The sequence below is a fragment of the Perognathus longimembris genome, chromosome 6 (assembly GCF_023159225.1).
Source record: "Perognathus longimembris pacificus isolate PPM17 chromosome 6, ASM2315922v1, whole genome shotgun sequence".
NCBI lineage: Eukaryota > Metazoa > Chordata > Mammalia > Rodentia > Heteromyidae > Perognathus > Perognathus longimembris.
The window spans coordinates 54574630-54598496 of record NC_063166.1 but is presented as its reverse complement, the minus strand read 5'-3'; the positions used below and the strand labels follow the sequence as shown (position 1 = coordinate 54598496).

The 23867-nt window shown below is 39.8% G+C and overlaps 1 protein-coding gene and 1 long non-coding RNA gene across 7 annotated transcripts in view; both read right to left on the bottom strand.

Moving 5' to 3' along the window:
- Kif16b (kinesin family member 16B) overlaps positions 1-23867 on the bottom strand; it is a 269825-nt gene that overhangs the window by 186607 nt on the left and 59351 nt on the right. For all 6 annotated transcript variants that reach the window (XM_048348767.1, XM_048348768.1, XM_048348769.1 and 3 more), the window contains exons 11-12: positions 23291-23356; positions 20582-20641 (exon numbers count right to left, since the gene is read on the bottom strand). In XM_048348767.1, the coding sequence (XP_048204724.1) occupies positions 20582-20641; positions 23291-23356 (126 nt within the window). The remainder of the gene's footprint in view (positions 1-20581; positions 20642-23290; positions 23357-23867) is intronic.
- Positions 485-11893, bottom strand: LOC125353235. The gene is made up of 3 exons (XR_007211293.1): positions 11756-11893; positions 1201-1210; positions 485-495 (listed from the first exon to the last, which is right to left on the bottom strand). It is a non-coding gene; the product is annotated as an uncharacterized LOC125353235 (long non-coding RNA).

Genomic DNA, 23867 nt, shown 5'->3' with positions numbered 1-23867 from the left:
TCCCCACACCAACATCCTCGTTACCATCTTCCAAAAGTTCTGACCCACTCTGACCAAGCCTTCCCTTTGTAACTTCACTAACCATACCACAGACTTTAGCGAACCTTGTCATTCACAAGCTGCTTATCAAGTTTCCTGCCCACTTCAGCCTCCATTTCCCACAAAAGAATAATGAATCTCCACACTGCGGGGTGCTGCGAGATTCCAGTGAATTACTGCATGTGAAATGCGTAGAACAGTGCCTGCATGTAGCATGGTGCAAGCTTGGGGTGCAACAGCCTCCTGCTTTCCCATTCTTCCTTCCTTATGAATAGAAATTTAGTTCTTTTATAGATTCAAATAGGCCCAGCTGAAGAAATCATTTCATAACCTTCTTTTGCAGCATGAAAGAGTCATGTAGCATACTCTGCAAAGAAGAGCCCCAGGCTGTTTGTTAGGAGTGTTAAGAAGGAGAGTAAACTCGGTTGACATATAGACCCTTGCCCTTCCTCACTCCTGACAAATCTCAGATGTGCTGATGTGTATACAAATGCTTCTGAAAACCAGAAGAGAATTACACACACCTCATCTCTGATGCCCACGAACAATGAAGCCCGTGTCACTGGCAACCTCTTCTTGGGTTTCTGTTATAGAAGCTATGTCATCTCTGTCTGCTGTTAATAAGTAAAAATACTGTTGTGGCTAAAACAAATAGAAACATGAGAGACTTCACCTCCATTTGGGAGTACCCCAAATCCAGTTAACTCTGCTCACTATGACCCTCCACGCAGTTAGTCTGTTCACTATTAACCTTGCTAGTACCTACTAAAATTTGCTCAAAGTTAAATGACCAAATGAAGCCACAATAACAGCCTGAATCCTTTGTCTCCAGCTTTTAAAAAACAGGAGAAAAACATTCCTGCTTTGTCTCACGATTTCCCTTCTCTCCCTTACGAAGCTAAACATTCTTTAGAGTTGTTTAAAAAAGTGGACAGAGAGCGACTGAAATGAAACTTATTTCTTTATAACCCTTACAGCAGAATTCTGTGGACCTCGCAGGCTCTTCCTGCCTCCAAAAGCAGCTCCTTTCAACATCCTAACAACCCAATAAGCCGTTTCACAGATCAGGAAGCTTAAGCACAGAGAGGTTAATTTAAAAAGTCATTCAAGGTCATTAAGCTAGCACCTGTCAGAGCTTGATGGGTTCCAGGGTTCTGCCACTCTCTGTCACCTGTTGGTTACTATTGGTGACAGTACTTTCTCCTTCCTGTGTCACATAAATGAGGAAAGAGCCTGTAGAAAGCTTGAGCTGCAGACCTACAATGCCTCTTGGCTCCAAAATCAGGTGCAACAAATGGAGAGAATTCTGTTTTGCAAGAGCCAGAGTTGATTTGCTGCAGTGGACATTATCTAACATACAGTGAATGGCAATAAAAGTGAAGAAAAGAAATTATTTAATTCACAAAAGAACTTACAAAAGTCTTTTTTGAAGCAGGTAGAAGTAAACAACAAAGGAAGCCTTCTAATGGCAAACTCATCAAAATAAGCACCCCAGACCCAGATTTTAAAAAACAAACAAACAACTGTAATTGAGACGTGGTTCAAGTGCAAGGCTTGAGAAAGCTGTTAGATGTAAGGTAGCATTCAGATATTCATCTCATAACATGACTTTAGAAAATCTATTTCAAAAGGGTAAGAATAGAACCTCCAGAAATATGAATGTGCATTTACATCTCCTGCAACAATTCTCAATATGTCTATAAGAAGACATTCTACCTGGTTAACTGCTTCTACTTGATTCTCACAGATTCATCACCCAAAAATATTAGTAAGTAGGCCCAATTCCATCTAGCAGTACCCATCCTGTCCTTCCCGACAACTCTACTACCAGGACACAGCAGCTATTCAAAACAGGCAACTTGTTTTTCACTAGCTGCAGCGACATCTAGTGCTGAGAAACCAAACCACATCCAGAAACATAACATCCCAGGTATTATTACCATATTCAATGCCTATTATCAAGGAGGAATATTATTACTGTTCGAATAAGTGGATTTTTCTATAACTGGAAAAGCCACTGCAAACTGCCTTCTAATTTAAAATTAAAACTTACCCAATGAGGAAATACACACTGGGTTGGGGTGAAATAGCCACTGTTTCTGTTTGTTTTAACCACAACAGTACTTTTACTTATTAACAATGGACTGGAATGACAGCTTCTGTAGGCTTTTAGAAACTTCCTGTCAAATTTTTCTTACACTCTGGCTTAATATAATAATAAATATAATCCATGAAGTCAAAGCCAACTTTCAAAATCTCTGAGGGAGAATAATTTAAATGCAAATTAAACCCATTACAGAATGGTTTCCGATTTGGGTATAACGTCTCCAAATTCTCCATATTAAAATTACATTCTGAACGATGTGGGTTAGCCATAGTCTCTGCATTAAAGTGAAGCACCATTCTGGTTATAAGATAGGATGCTATTTTTAAAAATAACTAAAGCACAAGTAAACAACACTGGATTGGGAATGAAAATAGAATCTAACTCTGATTGCAACTCTAGAACTTTGAGACCAAATCAATTACTTTCTCTTGGCTTCCCTGTCCTTATTTAAGGAGGCTGGGATGCACCAAAGTGCTTTCTTGGTCCTTCTCTCCTAGCCATCCCCATTTTATGAAAAAAAAAAATGATCTCTTAAGACCTTAGCGTTGTTTTACTTGATTAAGCCACACATAATGTCACAGCACTTTGAGGCAGAATAGCTCTAAGGAAGTTACCACTTAAGCAAGAAACCAAGTTTGAATTGAAATCAGTATGGTACATACAAAGATCTATAAGATGTTTAGATGATGCCTCTTGACATGAATCAAAGACACGTTAAATTGCATCCACTATGACCCTGTTTGCTTTCTGAGCCTGTGAGTACCATCTAAAGCTCTTCAATAAAGATCTTGAGAAACTGCTTCATTCGAGTGGGCTTTATTGCTGAACCAGGATGTTTATGACAATTCTGGCTAAGTGAGGTTTTGCTGACAGAGTAAGTTAGGTCCCTGTGTAGATTACAAAGAATGCTTGTCAGAAAGGTTTTCTACGATGAGGAAAGAGCTGTAAGTAATTCAAAGTATTTCTGGAGTTTTCTACAATTACAGCTGCTGATCTCTTATTTTACAGAAAGAATTGAAAGCTGGCTACAAGAAATAGCAATGAGTTGGAAGCCATTACTAAAAAGACATAAATGGAGAGGAAGAGGGAAACTAGGGATTAAGTATTTTAATTCAACAAAGAAAACTGAAAATAAAGTAAATGGACTCAATACAACTGCCACATTTGGAATGTTCCAGATCACTACACTGGTATTCTGAGTCCCTCCCTGTTCCTGGAGGTGACATGAAGCACTCACTGCTGATGGGCTATGACTGTAAGTGCCAGATTTCCAAGATGAGCGGAGTGCCCAAGCCTATACATAACCAGAGCAAAGCAGGCAGAAGACTACAGGAGCGCTCAGCAGCCAGTGTCTGAGAACATTAAACACTGGACAATTCACTTGATAACAAGATCTGAGGGGAAGTCATTTGGGAAATGATGATAATTAACAATAATGGGAAATTTTTTCCATGCCATTAAGAAATCCAAAATAGAACCAAAATGTGTACAACTCACTAGAGTGGCCAAAAAAGCAGCAAATGTTGATAAAGCAATGAAGTAACTGGGCCTGGCAGGTAGGAGTGGAAATGTGTAACCACTTTGGAAAATGACTTTCAGTATGAAAGCTGAACCTGAAACTGAGGGAGCACCTACGCCATAGGCCCAGAATCAACCTCCCAGTATACACCCAAGAGAAACATCAGCAAACATTCACCAAGAGACACATCAGAAAGCTTGGAGCAGCACACCATTGCCAAAAGGTGGAAGCTGAAGGCAACACAAGTGAAAACTGAATGAATAAACTGTGTTCTTGCCACCTTAGACCACACCACACGCATCTCTGTACAAAGGCAAAGGCAGACCTCATACACAGAGTGCTGGGCCAATGAGGCCGGGCCACAAAACACACATTCGGTGCAGTTCATGGACATAAAGTTACAAAAGCAGGAGAAACAAAGCTAACATCAGAAGTCAGGCACACAACTCCTTGTGAGAGAGGATGAGTGCTGGAAGGGGTAGAGAGAGATGGGAGAAGAGAATAATAAAGTCTGATTGCTTCTTCCAGTTGCTACATATATAGGGATGTGTTTCACAGGTGAAAATCCATAGACAATACACACATGATTTGCATACATGCCCAGGCTGGGCCAAAGCTCTAGGGGCACAGTTGAAAAAGAATGCTCCAGTAAATGCCCTCTCAACACCACCACCCCCCCCCAAAAAAAAACAGTAGCAAGCGATTTAAAAAAAAAGCTCTCACTGGAGACAATGGAGGGTATATAAACTCCAAATAAGGGCTCAGTTAGACAATTTTTTGTAGCAACCTAAAAAAACTCAAGGTTTTCTCCTATAAAAAAAAAAAAAAGCTGGGAATATGGTCTAGTGGAAAGAGTGCTCCCCTCCTATACATGAAGCCCTGGGTTTGATTCCCCAGCACCACATATGTAGAAAATGGCCAGAAGTGGCGCTGTGGCTCAAGTGGCAGAGTGCTAGCCTTGAGCAAAAAGAAGCCAGGGACAGTGCTCAGGCCCTGAGTTCAGGCCCCGGGATTGGCAAAACAAAACAAAACAAAAAAATTCTAAAGGTTTATCTAATCCAGCCTACCCTATTCATGAGACAAAAGACCAAAAATAAGAGAAGGCTTAACTTAATCAAAGTCACACAACTAGTTAGTGAGAAATGCAAGCATAAAAACTAGGCCAGTTAATAATCATATAAACAGTCAAGATACCTAAAAATGTATTTATGTTATCACTAAGATGGCACTGGCTTTTGCCTATCTTGTTCATTCACATGAGATAAGCAGTGCAGAGGAACTCAATGCACACATCACGCATAGGGGACTGAGGAAGCAATAATGGAAATTAGGGAACACTATAAACTAGATGAAACACAGTAAACTATTACTGTATCACTGTTTTCATAAGAAGTTCTCCGCACCCTGTTGCACATCTGGATCTTTTTTTCCTTGCCAAAGGGCAGGTTTTAGCTCTCTTTTATATAAACAACCATCCTTGCAGTAAAGGGCAAAGAACAATTACACAAAAGCAAGTATCATATGAAGTAAAACATTACCCATAAAACACACACACACACACACACACATACACACGAACACACAGCTGGCTGGCTGGATATATTTCAAGACAAAAAATATCTGGAGGATGTACAGACCTTATTAATGTAAAAACAACTGATAACAAATGAATGCCCAGGAAATTACCATGACTTTGCCTTAAGAAATAAGACTAGAGGTGGGGAATATGGCTTAGCAGTAGAGTGCTTGCCTAGCATGCATGAAACCCTGGGTTCAATTCCTCAGCACCACATAAACAGAAAAAGCCAGAAGTGGCACGAGTATTAGCCTGGAGCAAAAAGAAACTTAGGGACAGTGCTCAGGGCCTGAGTTTGAGCCCCAGGACTGCCAAAAAAAAAAAAGAAATAGACTAGAAATGAGCTAAGGCAAAAGAAAAGACTAAGCCAACCTGGATAGCAAGCCATTGCCACAGTGGCGATTACAGAAGGAGCGTTACAGAACACAGGAGATGTGAGCCCATTAATTCACTGACAGGAGATCTGGGCCTGACATTTATGCGGGGGGGGGGGGGGGGGGGGGTGTAGATCAGAGGCAGTTTATGAGGTAGCCATCATCTATTTTAGTTTTAAAAATACTGACAAACAACCATCTTTGCTACAAAGAAAAGATCACTCTTTAAGAACACATTTTCCCACCAATCTTTACAAAATGAAAAAAAACAAACAAAAGTTAATGGATCTGAATGTTCTACCTTGAATACATATAAAAGCTGTATTGTAATTAAAGACAGATCCATTTCAAACAGTAAGAACCAGATAGCCCAATCCTCAAGACCGGCTCAAATGCTGACCTCACTTCTTTCTCCCTCAGTTTCCTCATCTTTAAAATGGAAAGACTAAATATACAATGCATTGTGTATTACATCATTATATAGCTTATTTCTTCCAACAATGCTGATGGATGAAATAAACTATAACAAATAAGAAAACTACACAAGGTGCATGCAGCAAAGGAGCACTTAATATGAGCTAACACAATAGCCAAACTGGTTTTCTATATTTTACTGGCTCAAATTTTAAAATTAGGAGTTACTGAAAACCTTTTAAGTACACCTATAACATACTTAGCATGGGATCTAATTCTCAAATGAAAATCTACAAACTTGCTGGGGATATGGCCTAGTGGCAAGAGTGCCTGCCTCGTATACATGAGGCCCTGGGTTCGATTCCCCAGCACCACATATACAGAAAATGGCCAGAAGTGGCGTTGTGGCTCAAGTGGCAGAGTGCTAGCCTTGAGCAAAAAGAAGCCAGGGACAGTGCTCAGGCCCTGAGTCCAAGCCCCATGAGTAGCCAAAAAAAAAAAAAAAAAAAAAAGAAAATCTACAAACTTAAAACACAGATTGGGTGTATCTAATGCAAATGAACCATCTGAATTGAGATGCACTGAAAATATAAAATGCAAGATTGGTAACAAAGGTTTCTTTGGAAGAAAAATTATACAGTACACCATTAATAATTTCCATAGTAAGTTTGTAGGCCAAAACATAGTATTTTCTTTTTTTTTTTTTTTTTTTTTTTTGCCAGTCCTGGGCCTTGGACTCAGGGCCTGAGCACTGTCCCTGGCTTCTTCCCGCTCAAGGCTAGCACTCTGCCACTTGAGCCACAGCGCCGCTTCTGGCCGTTTTCTGTATATGTGGTGCTGGGGAATCGAACCTAGAGCCTCGTGTATCCGAGGCAGGCACTCTTGCCACTAGGCTATATCCCCAGCCCAAAACATAGTATTTTCATGAGATAAAATAGACTACTAAAATTAGAATTTGGAGCTGGGAATGTGGTTGTGTGCTTGCCTAGCACACAGAAAACCCTGAGTTCAATTCCTTAGCACCACATAAACAGAAAAGGCCAGAAGTGACACTGTAGCTCAGGTAGTAGAGTGCTAGCCTTGAGCCAGGGACAGTGCTCAGGCCCTGCACTCAAGCCCCAAGACTATCAATAAATAAATAAATAAATAAACAGACAAACAAACAAATAAATAAATAAAATTTGCTGGGATGGGAATGTGGCTCAGCCCTGAGTTCCATTCCTCAGTATCACATTAAACAGAAAAAGTCAGAAGTGTGGCTGTGGCTCAAGTGGTAGAGCACTAGCCTTGAGCAAAATAAGGCCCTGAGTTCAAGCCCCAGGTCTAACAAAAAAAAAAAATAAGATAAATAAATAAAATTAGAATTTGCTATTTCTTTTACTTTTGTAAGGTGACTAAAATTTGAAGTTGCATATGGGTCTTGCTCTTTACTTCTATGGTGATAATGCCTGGCATAGAGTGAAAGCACAATAAATATAATCTACTCTTATCTTATTAATATTGATATTATCAATTATTGAATCAAGGGAATACAAGGAGCTGAAAACAAACTATGTCTATAATATCTGAGCCCCATAGTCTAAAAGCAAGTAAGATATATTAGACACTAATATGAAGCTCTGAAAAAAAAACCAATAAAGAAAAAATATCCACAAAAAATATACTAACTTTAGAAATGGACATTCTAAAAATCAAACAAGGAATCATAATTTTAACCACCTAATTGAATAGGATCCAGATCAAAAGATGTACACACACACACAGCTAGAAATATAACTCAGCAGTGGAGTACCTACCTGAGTTGAAATTCATCCCAGTAATGCCTTGCTAACCTCGTCAACTCATGCTAAGGGGCACTGAGTAAGCATAGTGGGGTGTTGGACTCAGACTATAGACAGGGCATATATAGGCTAGAAAAATATAGGATGGCACCTGACTCTCACCAGGATGAAAGCCTAGACAGGGGACCCTCTAAATGTATACACCCAGCAAAATAGGATCAAGAATGTTTACAGAGGAGTGACATTGTCAAGAAGCATTGTATTCATAACCTAAGTTATGGAATTTTAACCCCTTTATACAAGTATTTAATAATACGTTTTAAAAAGAATATTCGCATCAATACTCATGACAACCAAAACACTGCAAATTATAACCTAAATGGAGATTACCAGTAGAAAGTACGAAACAAGAATGCTGTAAACAAAGAAAAACAGGCTATTATATAGAACAAATGAATCCTACAGATTCTACTAAAGAAGCCAACAGCAAAACAAATATATCTTGTGGTTCCATCTATAAGAACCTTTTAAATGATAATCTTCCATGTGCTTTAAGGATATATTGCCCAGTTCTTGTAAGGCTAAGGAATTTATTACAAATAGATTGTGTTGCCAGGCCCCTGTGCTTCATGCTTGGAGTCCTAGCTACACAGGAGGCTGAGATCTGAGGTTCAAAGCCAGCCCAGGCAGAAAAGTTCCTGTGAGGCTCTTATCTCCAGTTAACCACCAGAAAACCAGAAGCGACGCTGTGGCCCAAGTGGTAGTGCGCTAGCCTTCAGCACAAAGAGGCTCAGGGACAGCACCCAGGCCCTGAGTTCAAGCCCCACGACTGTCATACACACAAAAATAGATTGTTTTGTAAAATGCTAATCCCTCTGCAAAACACCTTCCACGAGTCTGCAACAGGGCTGAGAAAAAGCTTAGACACCACACCCCCCAACTGATTCTGAATAAAAACCAATTTTCTATGATTAACCAACTTCTTATGACATGGAGAATAGCTAACTTCTTTTGGGTAAAAAACTAGTCACACCACCATGGAAAGTTCTGTGGCTTGATGTCAGTCAAATCTGCTACAAGTATGACTCTTTGTTCAATAGCCAAACAAGAAGGGCTAAAACATAATGCACTGAGTATAATGCCTACTGGACCTAGTGTGAAGTGACCACAGTCAGTGACATCCCTGTTGTCCAGATTCTTTCAAGAAGTCACAGCCATTTGGAACTAATTCCTCTCATCTACGTGTCACAGATAATTTTCTCAGGAAGGCTGCCTTTAGCTGGAAAAATGCCACCATAAAGTCCTAGATAAGGTGATGGAGATTTACAGCCTTCTCTTTCTGCAAGTATCAGAATATCCTACTAATAAATATGTGTGTACCCCACTCCCATATTTCTTTTTCAATAGGTACCAACTTGTTAATTCTGTTTTCCAAAAGCCTACTTCTTAAAAGCCATCCCTTTTTTGCTAAGAAATTTAGAACACTGCTGCCAGTAGTGAAGAAAATCTGCTGTCATCCTTAGAAAAGGCAAAGGCAAAAATCAACCAGGATGCTCAGGGAAAAGTAATCTCTTAAAACCTGCTGTTGTGATATGGTCACAGGGCGATGCCAACTCACTGCTCCTAGTAACTGTTGCTAAGCAGGCTGGGATAGGAAGCCACAAGACAAAGGGGTCAAAGGGAAACCAAGCCAAATTCAAAACCACATAGGAACCAAAGAGAACACGCTCACATCAAAAGTCAGTTTTTAAACCACACTATCAATCTGAAGGAGAAAAAGGAAATGTGTTTAGTTGGGACTTATTGTGTATCATCTTTCAATTCCAACACCAGAAAAGAGAGGTTGCTCCCATTATTGAATGTTTCTTCCACAATACAGATATTCCGCTGGCCCTTTCATGGAATGTTCTAGCTGAACAGGGGATTCTGGAGTCATAAAGAATGTACTCAAACATGTTTTCTCTTGAGAGATCAAAGACTGCTTCAACTAATCACATCTCCTATTCACCCTGAATATGTTTTATACTGCAGGTGCTGGGTCTAATCTGGGTCTGGAAAATGTGGACAGTGTCACCAAAATTCAGCCACTTGTCCCCCCAATATGTGCCAGCTATGTACAAAGACCTTAACCTCATCTGGCTCTAAGATGGGTCCTAAGTTACCTTGACCAGTCAGCTTAACCACACCCCCTTTTTCACAGACTGGGCCAGTCAGCATCTGCTATCTCCTTGACCCCAGATTGGTTGAGAAACATACTAACCAATGCAAAGGTCAAAATTTTACTGGGGACTCAGAAACTTGGAACTGAATTTGGAGGATAAAGTGGGTAAACATAAAGCTTGAATTGCTATATTCACTTGGCCATTCTAAGGGCATTCAAAGATAAAGTCCCTGAAGAGAAAGTTAAAATCATGCTGGCGGGGGGGGGGGGGGGGGGGGAAACAGACTCAAGAAAAATCCCAGAAAACCAGAGCCCTGATCAAACCATGCCTGAACTCACAGTTTTCATTCTATCACTTTGTAAGTTAAACCTCTACACCATTTCAGTCTGTTTAGAAGTGAAATTAGTTTTCATTATTTGAAGTAAAAACACAAAATGCTACTTATATCTTATGTGCATTGTATCTGCAAAACAGTATGGAATAAGTTTTCAGATAGATAGATGGATAGATGGATAGATAGATAGATAGATAGATAAAGATAGCTTTTCTTCTCAACTGAGAAGATGTACACTATTGGCCACCTAGGTTTATATCTAAGATGATGAATGACAGATGCCCTTGCATCTGCTTGTGCCACCTATGTGATAGGTTCTATCACCAGCTTCTTCTTACTGAGAGAGACTAAGAAATAGAAGGGTCAATGTGGCCACGGTCCGAAAAAATGATAATGGTGCCAGAATAATGCACAGGCAAAAAGAAAAACCTCTAAACTACAGCTCATAGAAGTGTCCAAAATGAATTATATGTGCACCTGGGTAACATGAACACCAAACTCATCTGTACTATGAAATGGCTGCTTTTAAGGTTCTTTTTGCCAGCTCAACTAAGTTCTGACAATTTAGTGCCCGGTGAGTCCAGGTGTATAGAAAGCACTTCCATATGACCAGATAATCTTCCCCTTCCTGACTGTGGCAATAAATATGCAGTAAGAGCCCATCTGCACACATACCTCCCTGCAAAAGATCACAAGACAAATCTCCAGTGTAGTCAAATAATTTATTGAATAGTACCCCCGCAGTTAACAGGGCACATTTGACTTATTTTCTGAGCCTTTTGCTCCAGAAACATTATTCAAAAGTAAGAAGAACCAGCATACACTGAGAATACCTTTATTTATGAGTGATTCTTACAAGGTGAGAATTGCCATGGAATATACAGTAGCTGCTCATTACTAAGTCAGAAGTGCTTCAAGAAGAAGCCTGTGCAGGCCTCTGACCTGCTGAGTGCTACAGTGTTGACAGCCACCTCCCCTCCTAATTATCAAATCCCAGTGGCAGAGAACAATGAACTTTATTACTTTGCCTTGCATCAAAAGAAAAAAAGTTGCAAGAGCAGAGAACTTCAGAAAAGGAAGAACAGAATTTGATAGAAATTAACAGCCAGAGTCAAACTATAATGAGAGGTTGACAAATTAAACATCTGCACTCTACAGAAAATGCAGAACCAACCTTTCTTTCTCTTGCTTCCAGATCCAGGATGAGGCAATGAGAAAGTATGTGTGAATGCACCAAAAAAGATGAAAGGGCTGAGTACATGAGGGTATTGACAGGTATTTCTTTCTATTCAGGCAGACACAAGGCCATCTATACTAGTCTGCAGATTTTAGAACAAGGAGACAATTTCTAATAATCTGCTCTCAGATCATCTTTATTGTACCTCTCTCCCAGCTCTTCCTTCTACTCAAATACTTCCTTCTTTGCTTTACAGGAAATCACACACACACACACACACACACACACACACACACACACACACTTTAGAGCAAGGTGGGAAGACAAAGAAGAGAATACATTTTTTATACAATTATGGCAGTTTAGGGGAGAGGTTGCAGAAAATAAACTGGCAAAAACAATTGTTCTCCTTCGATAAGACCCTAACAGCTAACTCTTGCTTCAGCCACATGACTAATTCCAGCCAATGTGATGCTATCAAGTGACATGCAAGTACATGCATTGGGATTTATCCTCACTTACAATTCTTAAGAAACCAACTGGTGAAGACATAAATTGACGGAGGGTAAGAAACACAATCCCAAATCACAACCTCCAGACATCAAGCCAATCACAAGCATGTTTGAAAGGCCATCTCCAACACTCAGTTCCAGGGTAAAAGAGAAGACAGCAGAAATTTATCCCACAAGACTGGATCACAAAATCATGAGAAATGGTGACCATCATTTTAAGCCATTTTGTTATACTTGTCCTAGAACCTCTCTGAAATGGCAGAACACAGCTGAGTTCAACAACTGTTCAGTAAACTCTTCCTTATGCAAAAAGAACTATTAAGATGTAACAATTTAGGAGATAAAACAGTAAACAAAACATAGCCTCTGACTTCAAGGAGAATCACCAGCATTTGATGACCTACAATGAAACATGAAGGATCAAATAGTATTCCTTCTCATCTCAGGAATATCTGCCATCCATATGCATTTATGAACTTATTTGCTCAATTTTCCAGGAACAGTAGCCTAGGGCCTTAGAACCACCATTCATTCAGTGTTCAGACCTTCTGAGTGATCTGTGACCATGACAAACTGTCTTCCTGGAGTTTAATATCCTAGTAGATGTAAATTTACATAATGCTTTCTAAATTTCAGGGGTTATAAACTTGTGTGTAAGTGTATTTGTAAGTTGTCTTTGGGGTAACATTATTTAAAAAACTACTGAAGTGAAAAAACAGGTTTACTAGTTTTATAAAATCTGAGGTCTCAAACATCAAAGCATGGGAGCAGGACTGTACTGTTTTGACAACAAATGTACTTAGGCATCTTCTGAAAGAAATCAGAGGATAAGACAATATAAGAGTTTTACAAAATAACATCCAATAGCATGAAAAAAGTCTTCTAACACTAGAATTTAATCTCCATGAAGGCTCGACCTCTGGGCTGCATTCATAGATATTCCCAGTGCCTAGAGCTGTGTATAACATGAAATATGTTCTTAATAAACCTGTGCTCAGTGAAGGAAAGTGGGAGAGAATAAAGGATGAACAAATGGGAGTACAGTAAGAGATAAACTGAGGCAAGGTTGGGAGCCATTTCAGGGAAAATATTTTCATAATACTAGCAATTTCTCTTTTTTCTTTTACTTTTTCCTTTTTGGCATCACTGGGATTTCATCTTAGGACTTTGCACCTGCTAGGCAGATATTCTGCTACTTGAATCATGTCCTTTTTGCTCTGGTTATTTTTGAGAGAGAATCTTGATTTTTGCCAGGCCAGCCCTGAACTATGATCTGCCTGATCTCAGCTTCCTGAGTAGCTAGGATTATAGGTGTGAGCCACCAAGGCCCAGATTGTGCTAGAAATTTCTTTAGCAATACAGGCAGCAATACTAGTTCATGGAATATCAACAAAAGAATGCTCAGCACCTCTAATCACTTTTTTATCAGAAAACTTTTAAGATATCTGAACAAATAAAGTTTTTAAAAGTTGCAAAAATGCAGAGCAGAAGAAAAGCATTGGGGTTCTAAAACCATGCACTGTATGTGGCCAGCACTATTAAGCAAGGACTGAGTTCTCCTGTCTCTTTTTTCACAATAAGACCTGAAGTGGGACGAATTCTCATGGCTAAATTTCCCACTGCAGCCAATCTCTGCTCGGCCAAACACATGAAAAGTCAACATATCATCTTGTAGTTAATGAGCTCAAGAGCAATACAGTCCCATGCTACAGTGATGCCTGAGCAATGCCAGACTTTACATATGAGAGTGAACCCCGTGATCTTATGGTATTGTGAGGTCACAGCCATTTTAGTTTGTGCAACAATGTTAACACAATGTATTTCTCAGAATGGGTCCCTATCTTATGTGACATATGACCATACTTTATATTTCTCAAGCAATAGTAACCAACCATTAACACTATATGTGACTATCTGAAGCCAGGTATTGAACCATCAAATTTTTATACAGATGTTCATAATCCATAGCTTCAGAAGAGATGCTTTCTTCTAAAAACCTAACATCTAGTAGAAAACCAACATGTGTAAGTAAAAAGTCTCCCCAGATCTACGCCCAGACTCAATTCATGTATCAAGAAGCAACTACATTTCAAGGAGACACTAATCAAAATGTCATTTCCCCAGGCTTTGTTTGTAGACTTTCCAAACACTGGAAGACTCAGTATATGGGTCAGCAGAGATCCAGAGGACCACAGGAAACTTGTTCTATAGATCTAGCCGGTAGCAGATCTGCTGAGCAGTCTTGGTTATTAGTTCTGCTTCCAAACTCATTACACTCCCCAAAATATGTCTTCCCCATGAAGTGGAAAACTGCCGAGAGCCAGGGGAAAAAGTCTTTTATACATTGCCATAATCTTCCAGAGACAAAAAAGTTCAGCTGATTGATTCTATCATAAAACAGAAATAAATTGGCTTAATAGCATGCCTCTCCATGAAATTTAAACTCAGAAAATCTTAAGCCAGGAAAAGATTCCAATTTCTTTTTGTTATATTTCTTGTTAGTTAAACCATTCTAAAAGAGCAAAAGGCCCTCCATCAACGTGGGATCTATCCTTGCCAGGAATGGGTGGTACCCTGCCTCTTCTACTGCCCCCAGAGAAGAGCTAAGATACCATTACAATTTAAATTTAAATCACCTGTATTGAGAGCTCATGAATGCACAGATTCAAATATACTCCATCCTCCAAATACAGTTCAAGAAACACCATTTGTTTCCTGGGTGCAAGATGCATAACCATTTCATATAGTTAAAGTCTGGGGATAAAATAGTAATTCAGCTTATGTTCATCCAACCAGGTCACTTCCCAAAGAAAACCCTGTCCAGTTACTTCGTTGCATATGAGCAGCCTGCTACCTCTGCGACACAGTCCAAAGCCCTGGGCAGGGCAAGGAAAACACAAAATCCAACCATACACTGCAGTGGTCAAAGGTTTTGCTTTTAGCAAGGAGTCCCTGCATATTAGAAAGTGAGAAGAACCACCAAAGCTGGAGAGCCTCGTATTGAGCACACCACAGGGTAGCAAGCGCCAGTGCAGCTCCACGCTGGACAGACACATAGAGGACGCTCTCCCTTCTGCTGCACCATCTGTCACACAACTGCCAGCTTTATGCGACCGTCCTAAAGGTCTGGGATTTATTCTGAAGCACAGAGCTCAAGGAGTTCTTTGGAAGTCAGATAACGTGCCTTGAACATTTTTTTTTTCTTTAACTGTCTATAAAAACGTTGAAACAGAGAAACCAAAAGGTGTGCACAGCAGATAAACTAGAAAGAGGCATAAATGTGAGATAGGGAGAAGAACAGGCAGAAATGGAAAAAGACCTAGGGGATTCCTCTTTTAAGGGATGACTTGACACATTCATCAGCAATAAAACACCTGGGATTTGGAAAAATCCAGGCTGAAAGATGCACAGGAGGGGTTCTGAGCAAGCACTTTAGTTCTGTTCCAGCACTGAACAAACAGCGCAATCTTGTGCTGCAAAAAGGAGAACCACACCATAGAGAAAGGGCCTTGGGAAGCCCTGGATGCCACAAATTGTAGAAGCTGAATTCATCACAACATTAACTCCCAAGTCCCAAGACAGGTATCCCAGTTTCAGAGAAACTCAGGCAGGATGGAAATCAAATTGGGACAGCATTCTAAGAGGGACCAAAGAGACTGGAACAAAACAAGAAGAGTATGCTACATCAGATCCTGAGCAGCTGTAATGCAGCCAAGAGCACAAGAGCAAAGAGTTGGGTGTCAGACAAGGTCTCACCACCAAGCAGAAACCACCACAGTATTTCGATGCTAGGGATTTCAGTACAGGAAACGAGTAACTCTGCTGAATGAGGTCACCCACAAACTGCAAACCAGAAGCCAGCACCACCACTAGATGTGGTAACTAGTATTTAGTATAGATATTTGATAATAAACTGAATTTTGATTATACAAATACAGAACTGCTTGAGAGGAGGGGATGTTTCTAGAGGTCAAAGCTGAGGCACCAGGCAAAAGTGCCTGCTCTCCGGCAGGACCCAGGGCCCTAGAGAAAAGGAGATGCTGGATGGAGCTTTATTGCTTTCTCCTTCCACAGACAGTCTCACAGGATGCCAGGAGAGTCAGCTTCCCCCTCAACACAAGGCAAAGAAGAAAGGGAAGGACAGTTCCTCCTCACCTCAATGTGCCCTATCTGCCACAGCACTACCTGAAGGTGCAAACCCATCACCAGAGATCTTACTAAAAGGCAGATTCTTTCTCAATAAGTCTGGAGTGAGAATGCCAGAGTCTACACTTCTAATCAACTCTCAGACCATACTGAGGTTGCTGGCTGACCAACCACACTTTTGAGCATCTAAAGACCTCACTGATCCAAATGAAAGCCAAGACTATTATCGAAAGAATCCATACTCCCGAGAATAAAAATTACACAGTCTCACCTAAGACTTGCAAATAAGATAGAAACATGGGTAGGAGCATTATTAGGACAGGAATGCTGCCTGCCCTCCCACTAGGGCATCAATCATATGGCTCAAGGCCATTGTGGACTCAGCTGTGTTGTCCCAAAACTCATGGTGAGGCTCTACGCCCAGTATTTGGAATGTGATACATTGACAGGGCCTTTAATTCAGTTTAAATATATTAGCTAAGGTGATGAAGTTAAAGTAAGGCTCTGAGGTGGGCCCTCATCCAATGGTGCTGTTGTCCTCAAACTGAGGTGATTGAGACACCCAAATGGAAAACACACAGGAGGAAGGGCCATGCGAGGACACAGAGCATGAGGCCATCTGCAAGCCAAAGAAGCCTCCTCAGGAGAAAGCAAGCCTGCCAACCCCTGGCTCTTGGACTTCAGCCTCCAGGACTGTGAACAAATAAATTCTGATATGTAAGCCACTCAGTTTGTGGTATTTTGTAATGGCAGCCTTAGCAAATTAATACAAAGGTTTATGGTTTTGCTTCTAACTTTCACCCCACAAGTTTTCACTGCATGCTTCTGTGTGAGAAGCTGTGCTGTAGGAGCTGGATCATAGGATGACAAATAGATAGTCTTTGGGCAGCTCCTGCTCTTGCCTTCCTGGGTATAGCCATCACCACAAAGAGAGAAAGACCAAAATTACCTAACTTAGATAATGATGAATGCTGTACCAGATATAAAACCAGTGCTAGAAAAGCACAGAGGAAAGAAAACAAAATCCATCCTAACTGAGAAGGGAGAGGAAAAGAAACCAGGGGCTTGAAGGTAGCTTCTGACAGAGGCATAGAAAGAGCAAAGCATCCCTGAAGAAGCAACCTCAGCCAAGGCTAAGGGATGCCATGTGACCCAACCCCCTGGGGCACTGAGGAACCAGTAATACCATCAAGCAGGGTGGGGAGAGCATGCCAGGGAGCTGGAGCAGAGAAAATTCTAACAGGACAGATGAGTCTGACTAGGAGACCCCATACCTTCATGGCCAAGCAAAGGAGTGTGAGGGTGAGAAAATGAAGATTGATGGAATGAAGATTAAGTGGCCTAAGAAGGAAACAATAAAACTTTCTCTTATTACCTACTGGCCTAAGGCCTGCCTCATGTGTAGCTGACACATTCTGCTGTCAATTACTTTCAAAGTAAGAGATCTTGTCATCTCTGATCCTGCTAACTTGGATATAAGAAAAAGGATGCTATGTCCATGACTAACAGGCTAGGGTCTTGGTTATCGCCCATTCTGGAGGAGTATCATGACTCACTGAGGGAGAAGGAGATCCAACTTCTAAGATCCACAGAACAAAACCCAAGGATCCAGTTACAGTCACCATATAGCTGCTCTCTGTCAAAAATAGTTGGTGCCATTGGACACTGGTGGCTCACACCTATAATCCTACCTATTCAAGAAGCTGAAATCCAATTGCATTCCAAAGCCAGCCCAGGCCAAAAAGACTGTGAGGTTCTATCTCTGACATAACCAGCAAAATGCTATACCAGATGTATGACTCAAATGGTAGAACACCAGCAAGATGAACAAGTGTGAGGTCCTGAATTCCAGCCAGGAAAGAGAAAACAAGCAGTGCCTTTCCTCAGAACATACACAAAGCCAAAAGTCTAAGAATCCCTCCACCCTTATGTGAGTGGATCTCGAAATTTCCTCATCCAGAAAAATGATGTTATTATTTCTTCCTAGGCCCTAGGAGCTCAGGATGTTGTGGTATCCTAAGAAATTCAGGAGATTTTCGAGAGTAACTCTGATATTAAGGGCTCGTGGCTCAACACAGTGACTTTAGATTCCTACTCTTACCCTTTCGCAAGTGCCATAACTAAAACCAGAAGGTAAAATATAGCACAGAGAACTGCCGAAGTTGGAGTGGGTTTTATGAAGCGTTACTGGTACAATTTATCAACAATGGAAAATGCAGCAGAGATATGGAGGATGATACAAACCACAGACCCATAGCACAATAATCCATCTCCTGAAAATGTGCTTATCAGAGTATTTGAGTAGCTCTTTCCACCACAGACCCCAAACACCATCTCCAAATAAGAGGTCAAGATATCCCTTAAAATACCAAACTTGCACAGAAAATGCCTACAGATATAAAGCACAAACAAAAGCAGAGAAATCTAAGATGGTCTTGTAAGGTCAAGAGAGCGAAAGAACAGAAAACAGGATCTGCCTTTCTCATCACCTTGAACACCTAGCACATATAGAGAAGTCATAAGAAACAACGATTAGATACATGAAAAATTGGACTGGAATTAAGGGAATATTTAACATTAGGACCAGAATAACCTTATAGGAAAAAATATACGTAAAATTCAAAAGGGTTGCTGTTTGGAGTTTTAGAACAGATACTATTGCACAGATATTATAAAGTAAAAAATTACGATAATGGGCTAAAGATATAGCCAGTAGTGAAGTACCTGTCTAACACCTGTAAGGTATTGGATCCAAAGACCTGTAAAAGAATAGATAACTGAAGAAAAATAAGAAAGAACAACCAAGTACAATGAGTCAGTGAGCTACTGCAGCATCAGTAGCAGCTGAAGATGAGGCTGTGATCTATATGCAGTGCTGGACCTGGCCACTACATATACTAATGACTTTTCTCATAGGGAGTGTAGTAGCCTTTTCTTTCTTCCTTTAAATGGGATAGATTTTAATCCTCCCTCATTGACCAATTTCCTGAGGGAAGTTATACTATGGAATGAAGCAAAAACAACTTGAGCTTCAAAGGCTCAGAGTGGATGCAGCTTAAACATCAAACTACGTACCTCTGGGGTGGTGCTTATTCCCTCCTTAAGTATTCTGAAAAGTGAATGACGTCTTTGGTTTCCTGTGCTAAAATATCCCAACAAAGGAAGATAAGGTTGTAGCTCAGTCATAGAGCATTTGCCTAGGGTATATACATGAAGCCCAGGTTCAATTGCCAAAAAGGAAGGGAAGTCAGAAAAGGAAAGGCTATAGGAGTATAGTACCTCAAAATATCATGCCATTCTTATTATGACAACGGGGAAAGAGAAGGAAATCTGGATGTGAACACTCTCACTTAGCACAGGGCTTTCTGTAGGTAGAAAAAAAGTCTCTAGGACCATTCTACCCCACTGCTACCTATAACTTCATGAGCACAACCTCTGACCACACAAGACTTTCTTAATCCAGAGTAGAGAGGTAGCCTAGATGGCACAAGGAAAACTTTTTGTAGTATAATGCTGACCATGCTCTTTGACGCAGTTGTTAGATGCAGGATGTAGCAGCCAGTCTAGGCCTTCAGATTTGTCCCTATGAACCAGTGATTGGATATGCCAATATCATGAGAAGAGATCAAGTTAGGGTTCTGCCAAAACATTTGGTTAAAGCTCATCAATCTAGACTCACCAACATTAGATCAAGCTTAATCCTAGTACCTTGGGGGAGTTCAAACTCAACAGACCTCAAAACAGACTACAGATTTGTCTACATGGCCTTCTCTTGTTCATAAAGTCAGTCCAATGTCCAGAGAGCAAAAACTTCAAATTCAATTTCATACCTGGTATGGTTGAAATTCAACAGATGACAGAGGTTTCCTAGCAACAAAGTCAGGGAGAAATGGAAACAAGAAAACTCATATTTTAAAGTCTAGACCATAATAAATAGAAGCCATCCTTTATAGTGAATCTTGAGAGAAATACATGCCATCACCATCCAGCCTCCAACTTACAGGAAAAACATTCTCCTAAGAAATTATTAGCTTAAAATTCTCCAATATCTAGCCATGCTGTCTATGCAAGCACATTCTATAATACTATTTTGGAAAGTATTTTTATTTACTGTATTGTTTGTATACTGACCTTAAGAAAAACAGAAAGCAACAATGGATTCCCTTAGTCCTAATACATGTTGAACCAAAAATGGAAAAATGCCAACAAATGAAAGCAAACACCTTTAATCTTAGCAAAACCTGTATATGTTAAACTCCTAGCTTTTATATCTACTTTTCCTTTTGTTTTCATCAAACCAGAACCCCCCTATGCTGCAAAAGTTATTAATCAGAACCATTGATCTTACCTTTGATAAAGCTTATTATTGCTATGTTTGAGAAGACAAGGGGAAGAAAAAAGCCAGACCATTAAAACTCAGACACCTTTTACAGTCCTTACTTTCAATATATTTTGGGTTTCATTCCACTTATTTGTCCACTCCTTGGTCAATTCTTGAACCTAAAAGCAAATATATATATAAGTGGTTATTCTACTTTTCAAAAATTAATCACTTCTAGAAAGCTTCCAAATTCTTATATATTCTGGAAAAATATGCTACAATGTTTTAATTAGCAATGTCTACTAAAAGAGCTATCAGCAAGTATCTACCAATCACACATACTGATCTTATCCCATCCCCTACATTATGACAAAGAAAAGAACGGACAAGAATTTGTCCAATTACCTACAATGCTAAGTCATTTTAATAGTGTACTTACCTAGAAGCTGCTTCCTTGAACTATTAGCTGGAATTATGAACCCACGGATGACAATATCCTATCCAATGGGTTAATTTTTCTTGACCCTGCTTTAGGTCCTAAGGAATAATCATTTACTTTTCTTTGCAATTAGATGTGCACCTTGGTGGTGCAGTTCTCTTTTTGGAGATAATTGCTTTTGTAGCTAATTGATTGGCTTTATAAATCTCACTCTACCTTTTTTAAAAAAATATATAAGGTGGTTCTTTAATTGACTCTTTCAGTGAAAGCAAATTTCTTTTGATAAAGATCAGCTTCTTTTTACTGAGCAGTAACTTAGGGAAGAAAATGTCCCTAGCTGTTGAATATAGGGTTAGAAACTGCTTTTCAAAGTTAATAGAAATTTTCTTCTGATTCCAGAAAACTGTTTTAGATAACTCTGATGATTAGTTCCTGAAGAAGCAGAAAGTGATACTTGAATTGAGAGGCAGAGGAAAAGAAGAATAAAAAGGTACACTGTGGAAAAGAAGATAGCATGAGCTAAAAGCTCAAAGTCATGTTCCCAAGCCCTTTTCGCTCTGTGCCTGTCACTGTCCTTCCCCTGCTCAATAGCCAACAACAGCCTACTTTGAGCCTCCAGGTCTCCCACCCAGGAGCCCCTGATATGACCAAGCCACAAGGGTGCATGGGTTACATGAAGAGTGGTAACTAGACAGGTCACTGGTCAGCAACCTTGACAAAACAAAGCATTCTGTTAACTAGAAATGGAGGGCCTCCACCAGAAGAAAACCAGCATGTCTCTCCCACCCATATGCCCACCATCATTCAGTGGTCATTTCACTTCTCAGTTTACCTACATGGATTCTCGGTTCACTTAAAAAAATAATGTTTGTCCTTCTTTTGCTAGTTCTTAGTGTCAAAAGCTGCCATCTTCTTAGTGAAAAAGGAAACAAGAGTGGAGATGTCTCTCTAACTTTGCTCTCTGCTTGTCTCTAATGTTTTAAGACTACATTGATTCATCTGAAGCAAGTCATACCCTCAAGTTCACTGGCACCAACTCTAGACTCATGGTAACATTATAAGTCAGGAGGGTGGTAGCTTTTTGCTCTAGAAAAGATTTCAGAGAATTTCAGAGTAGATATTATTGTCTTTTCTTCCTAAAGAAGGGGAAAGACTGATGTGTGGAATTAATGGCTACTAACCAGTACACAGATCCTCACTGGCAATTTATCTGAGAATACAAAGCGTGGAACAAATGATTCTGTATTTCACCAACTGAAACAGTCTCAATGAAGAAATAGGAGTTGATAAACAATCCTTTTCAATTTCAATTTCAATTGAATAGTTCAAACTCTATAAAAAGATATAACAATGCTTTGTGCCCTTGTATTTAATACAAGTAATCTTAATAAAACACTAATAAAAATGTAAGCACATGATACCAATTCTAACAATGTGATCAGGTGATGATATGTATAGCCAACCAGATGGCAAACAACTTCAAAAAGTAAAAAAGGAACCAGGCAAATATTTAGAAAATGTTATGAATAAGACAGTCATTTCTGTCACAGCATGTTTAATGCACTCAAATTAAAATGTTTATTGGATTCTATTAACTTGCTAGGTACTTCTAAAAACTATAATTGATAAACAATTTATTGCTATACCCAGACATTTCATAGCACTCAAAATCAGAACTGAAAGCACTAAAACATAAAATTTCATGAGCAAACGAGATTAAGGAAACTAATGTTTTTTACAAATGCCATTATCAGCATATTAATCAACCTAATTATCTAGAGAAGTGTCAACAAGTTCCTAACTACAACTTTCACACTGTATATTACTGAGGATATAACACAATCCAGTTTTTTTGTTTTAATCATTTAGCACCAAGAAGAAAATTGACTCCAAAAAATATTCACAATGTCTGTCCTTCCTTCACTGAAGAATTTTTCCTTTTATTTCTAAAGAACTAGCATAGAACCAGATCAGCCATGTAACTGGTTTTCAAACACCAGGACACTTACTTCATTCCCTCCACCCAAACCCCTCCTATAATGTTTTCTCTTCCAGTTAATCTCTTCCCTTCCCTCCGAGAAAGTCCCTAGTGAACATCTCACTGGAAACAACAGCTAAATGGTGCTCATCATTGAGTAAATGTGAAACACAGCCTCTCTTGGACCAGGACCAGGCCTCCTCTGAGGGCTGGAGTTGCCCCACTGCTTTGTCAAAAGGACCTGCATAACAGCTTTGCATCTTTAAGGATGGCCATGGGGTTAGAGGGATACATAGAATGAAAAAAGAAAATGTGCCCCAAACAGAAATATTAGAAAGCATGAACTTTAGAAGAACAAAATGCACATTATGGTGTAAAAAACACCAAAACACCAAGTCAATCATCACTTACTCTTGCTTCATTCTGATGAAGTTTTTCCTCCATACTTAAAGCTGTGGGGGAGTCTAAGAGGGCAATCTGCAATTCAACACATAAGGACATCAGCAATTAATAAACAGTAATAAGATACAGCAAGGATTTTTTTTTCCATAAACATATCAATTACCAAAAGCTTCTACAGGGGCCTGGGGATATAGCCTAGTGGCAAGAGTGCCTGCCTCGGATACACGAGGCCCTAGGTTCGATTCCCCAGCACCACATATACAGAAAACGGCCAGAAGCGGCGCTGTGGCTCAAGTGGCAGAATGCTAGCCTTGAGCGGGAAGAAGCCAGGGACAGTGCTTAGGCCCTGAGTCCAAGGCCCAGGACTGGCCAAAAAAAAAAAAAGCTTCTACAAACTACAAAATACTATATGAAGTAATGTCACACACAACACCAGCTAAGTATCAGTTATCCCCAAGTCTCGAATCCATGGGATATATATCATATCTCACAATATCCAAAAATCACAGTTTTCTTGTAAGTCTACATTTGTAGTACAAATCAAGAGAGCAAACAACATAATATTATGATATTTTTACCAAACACA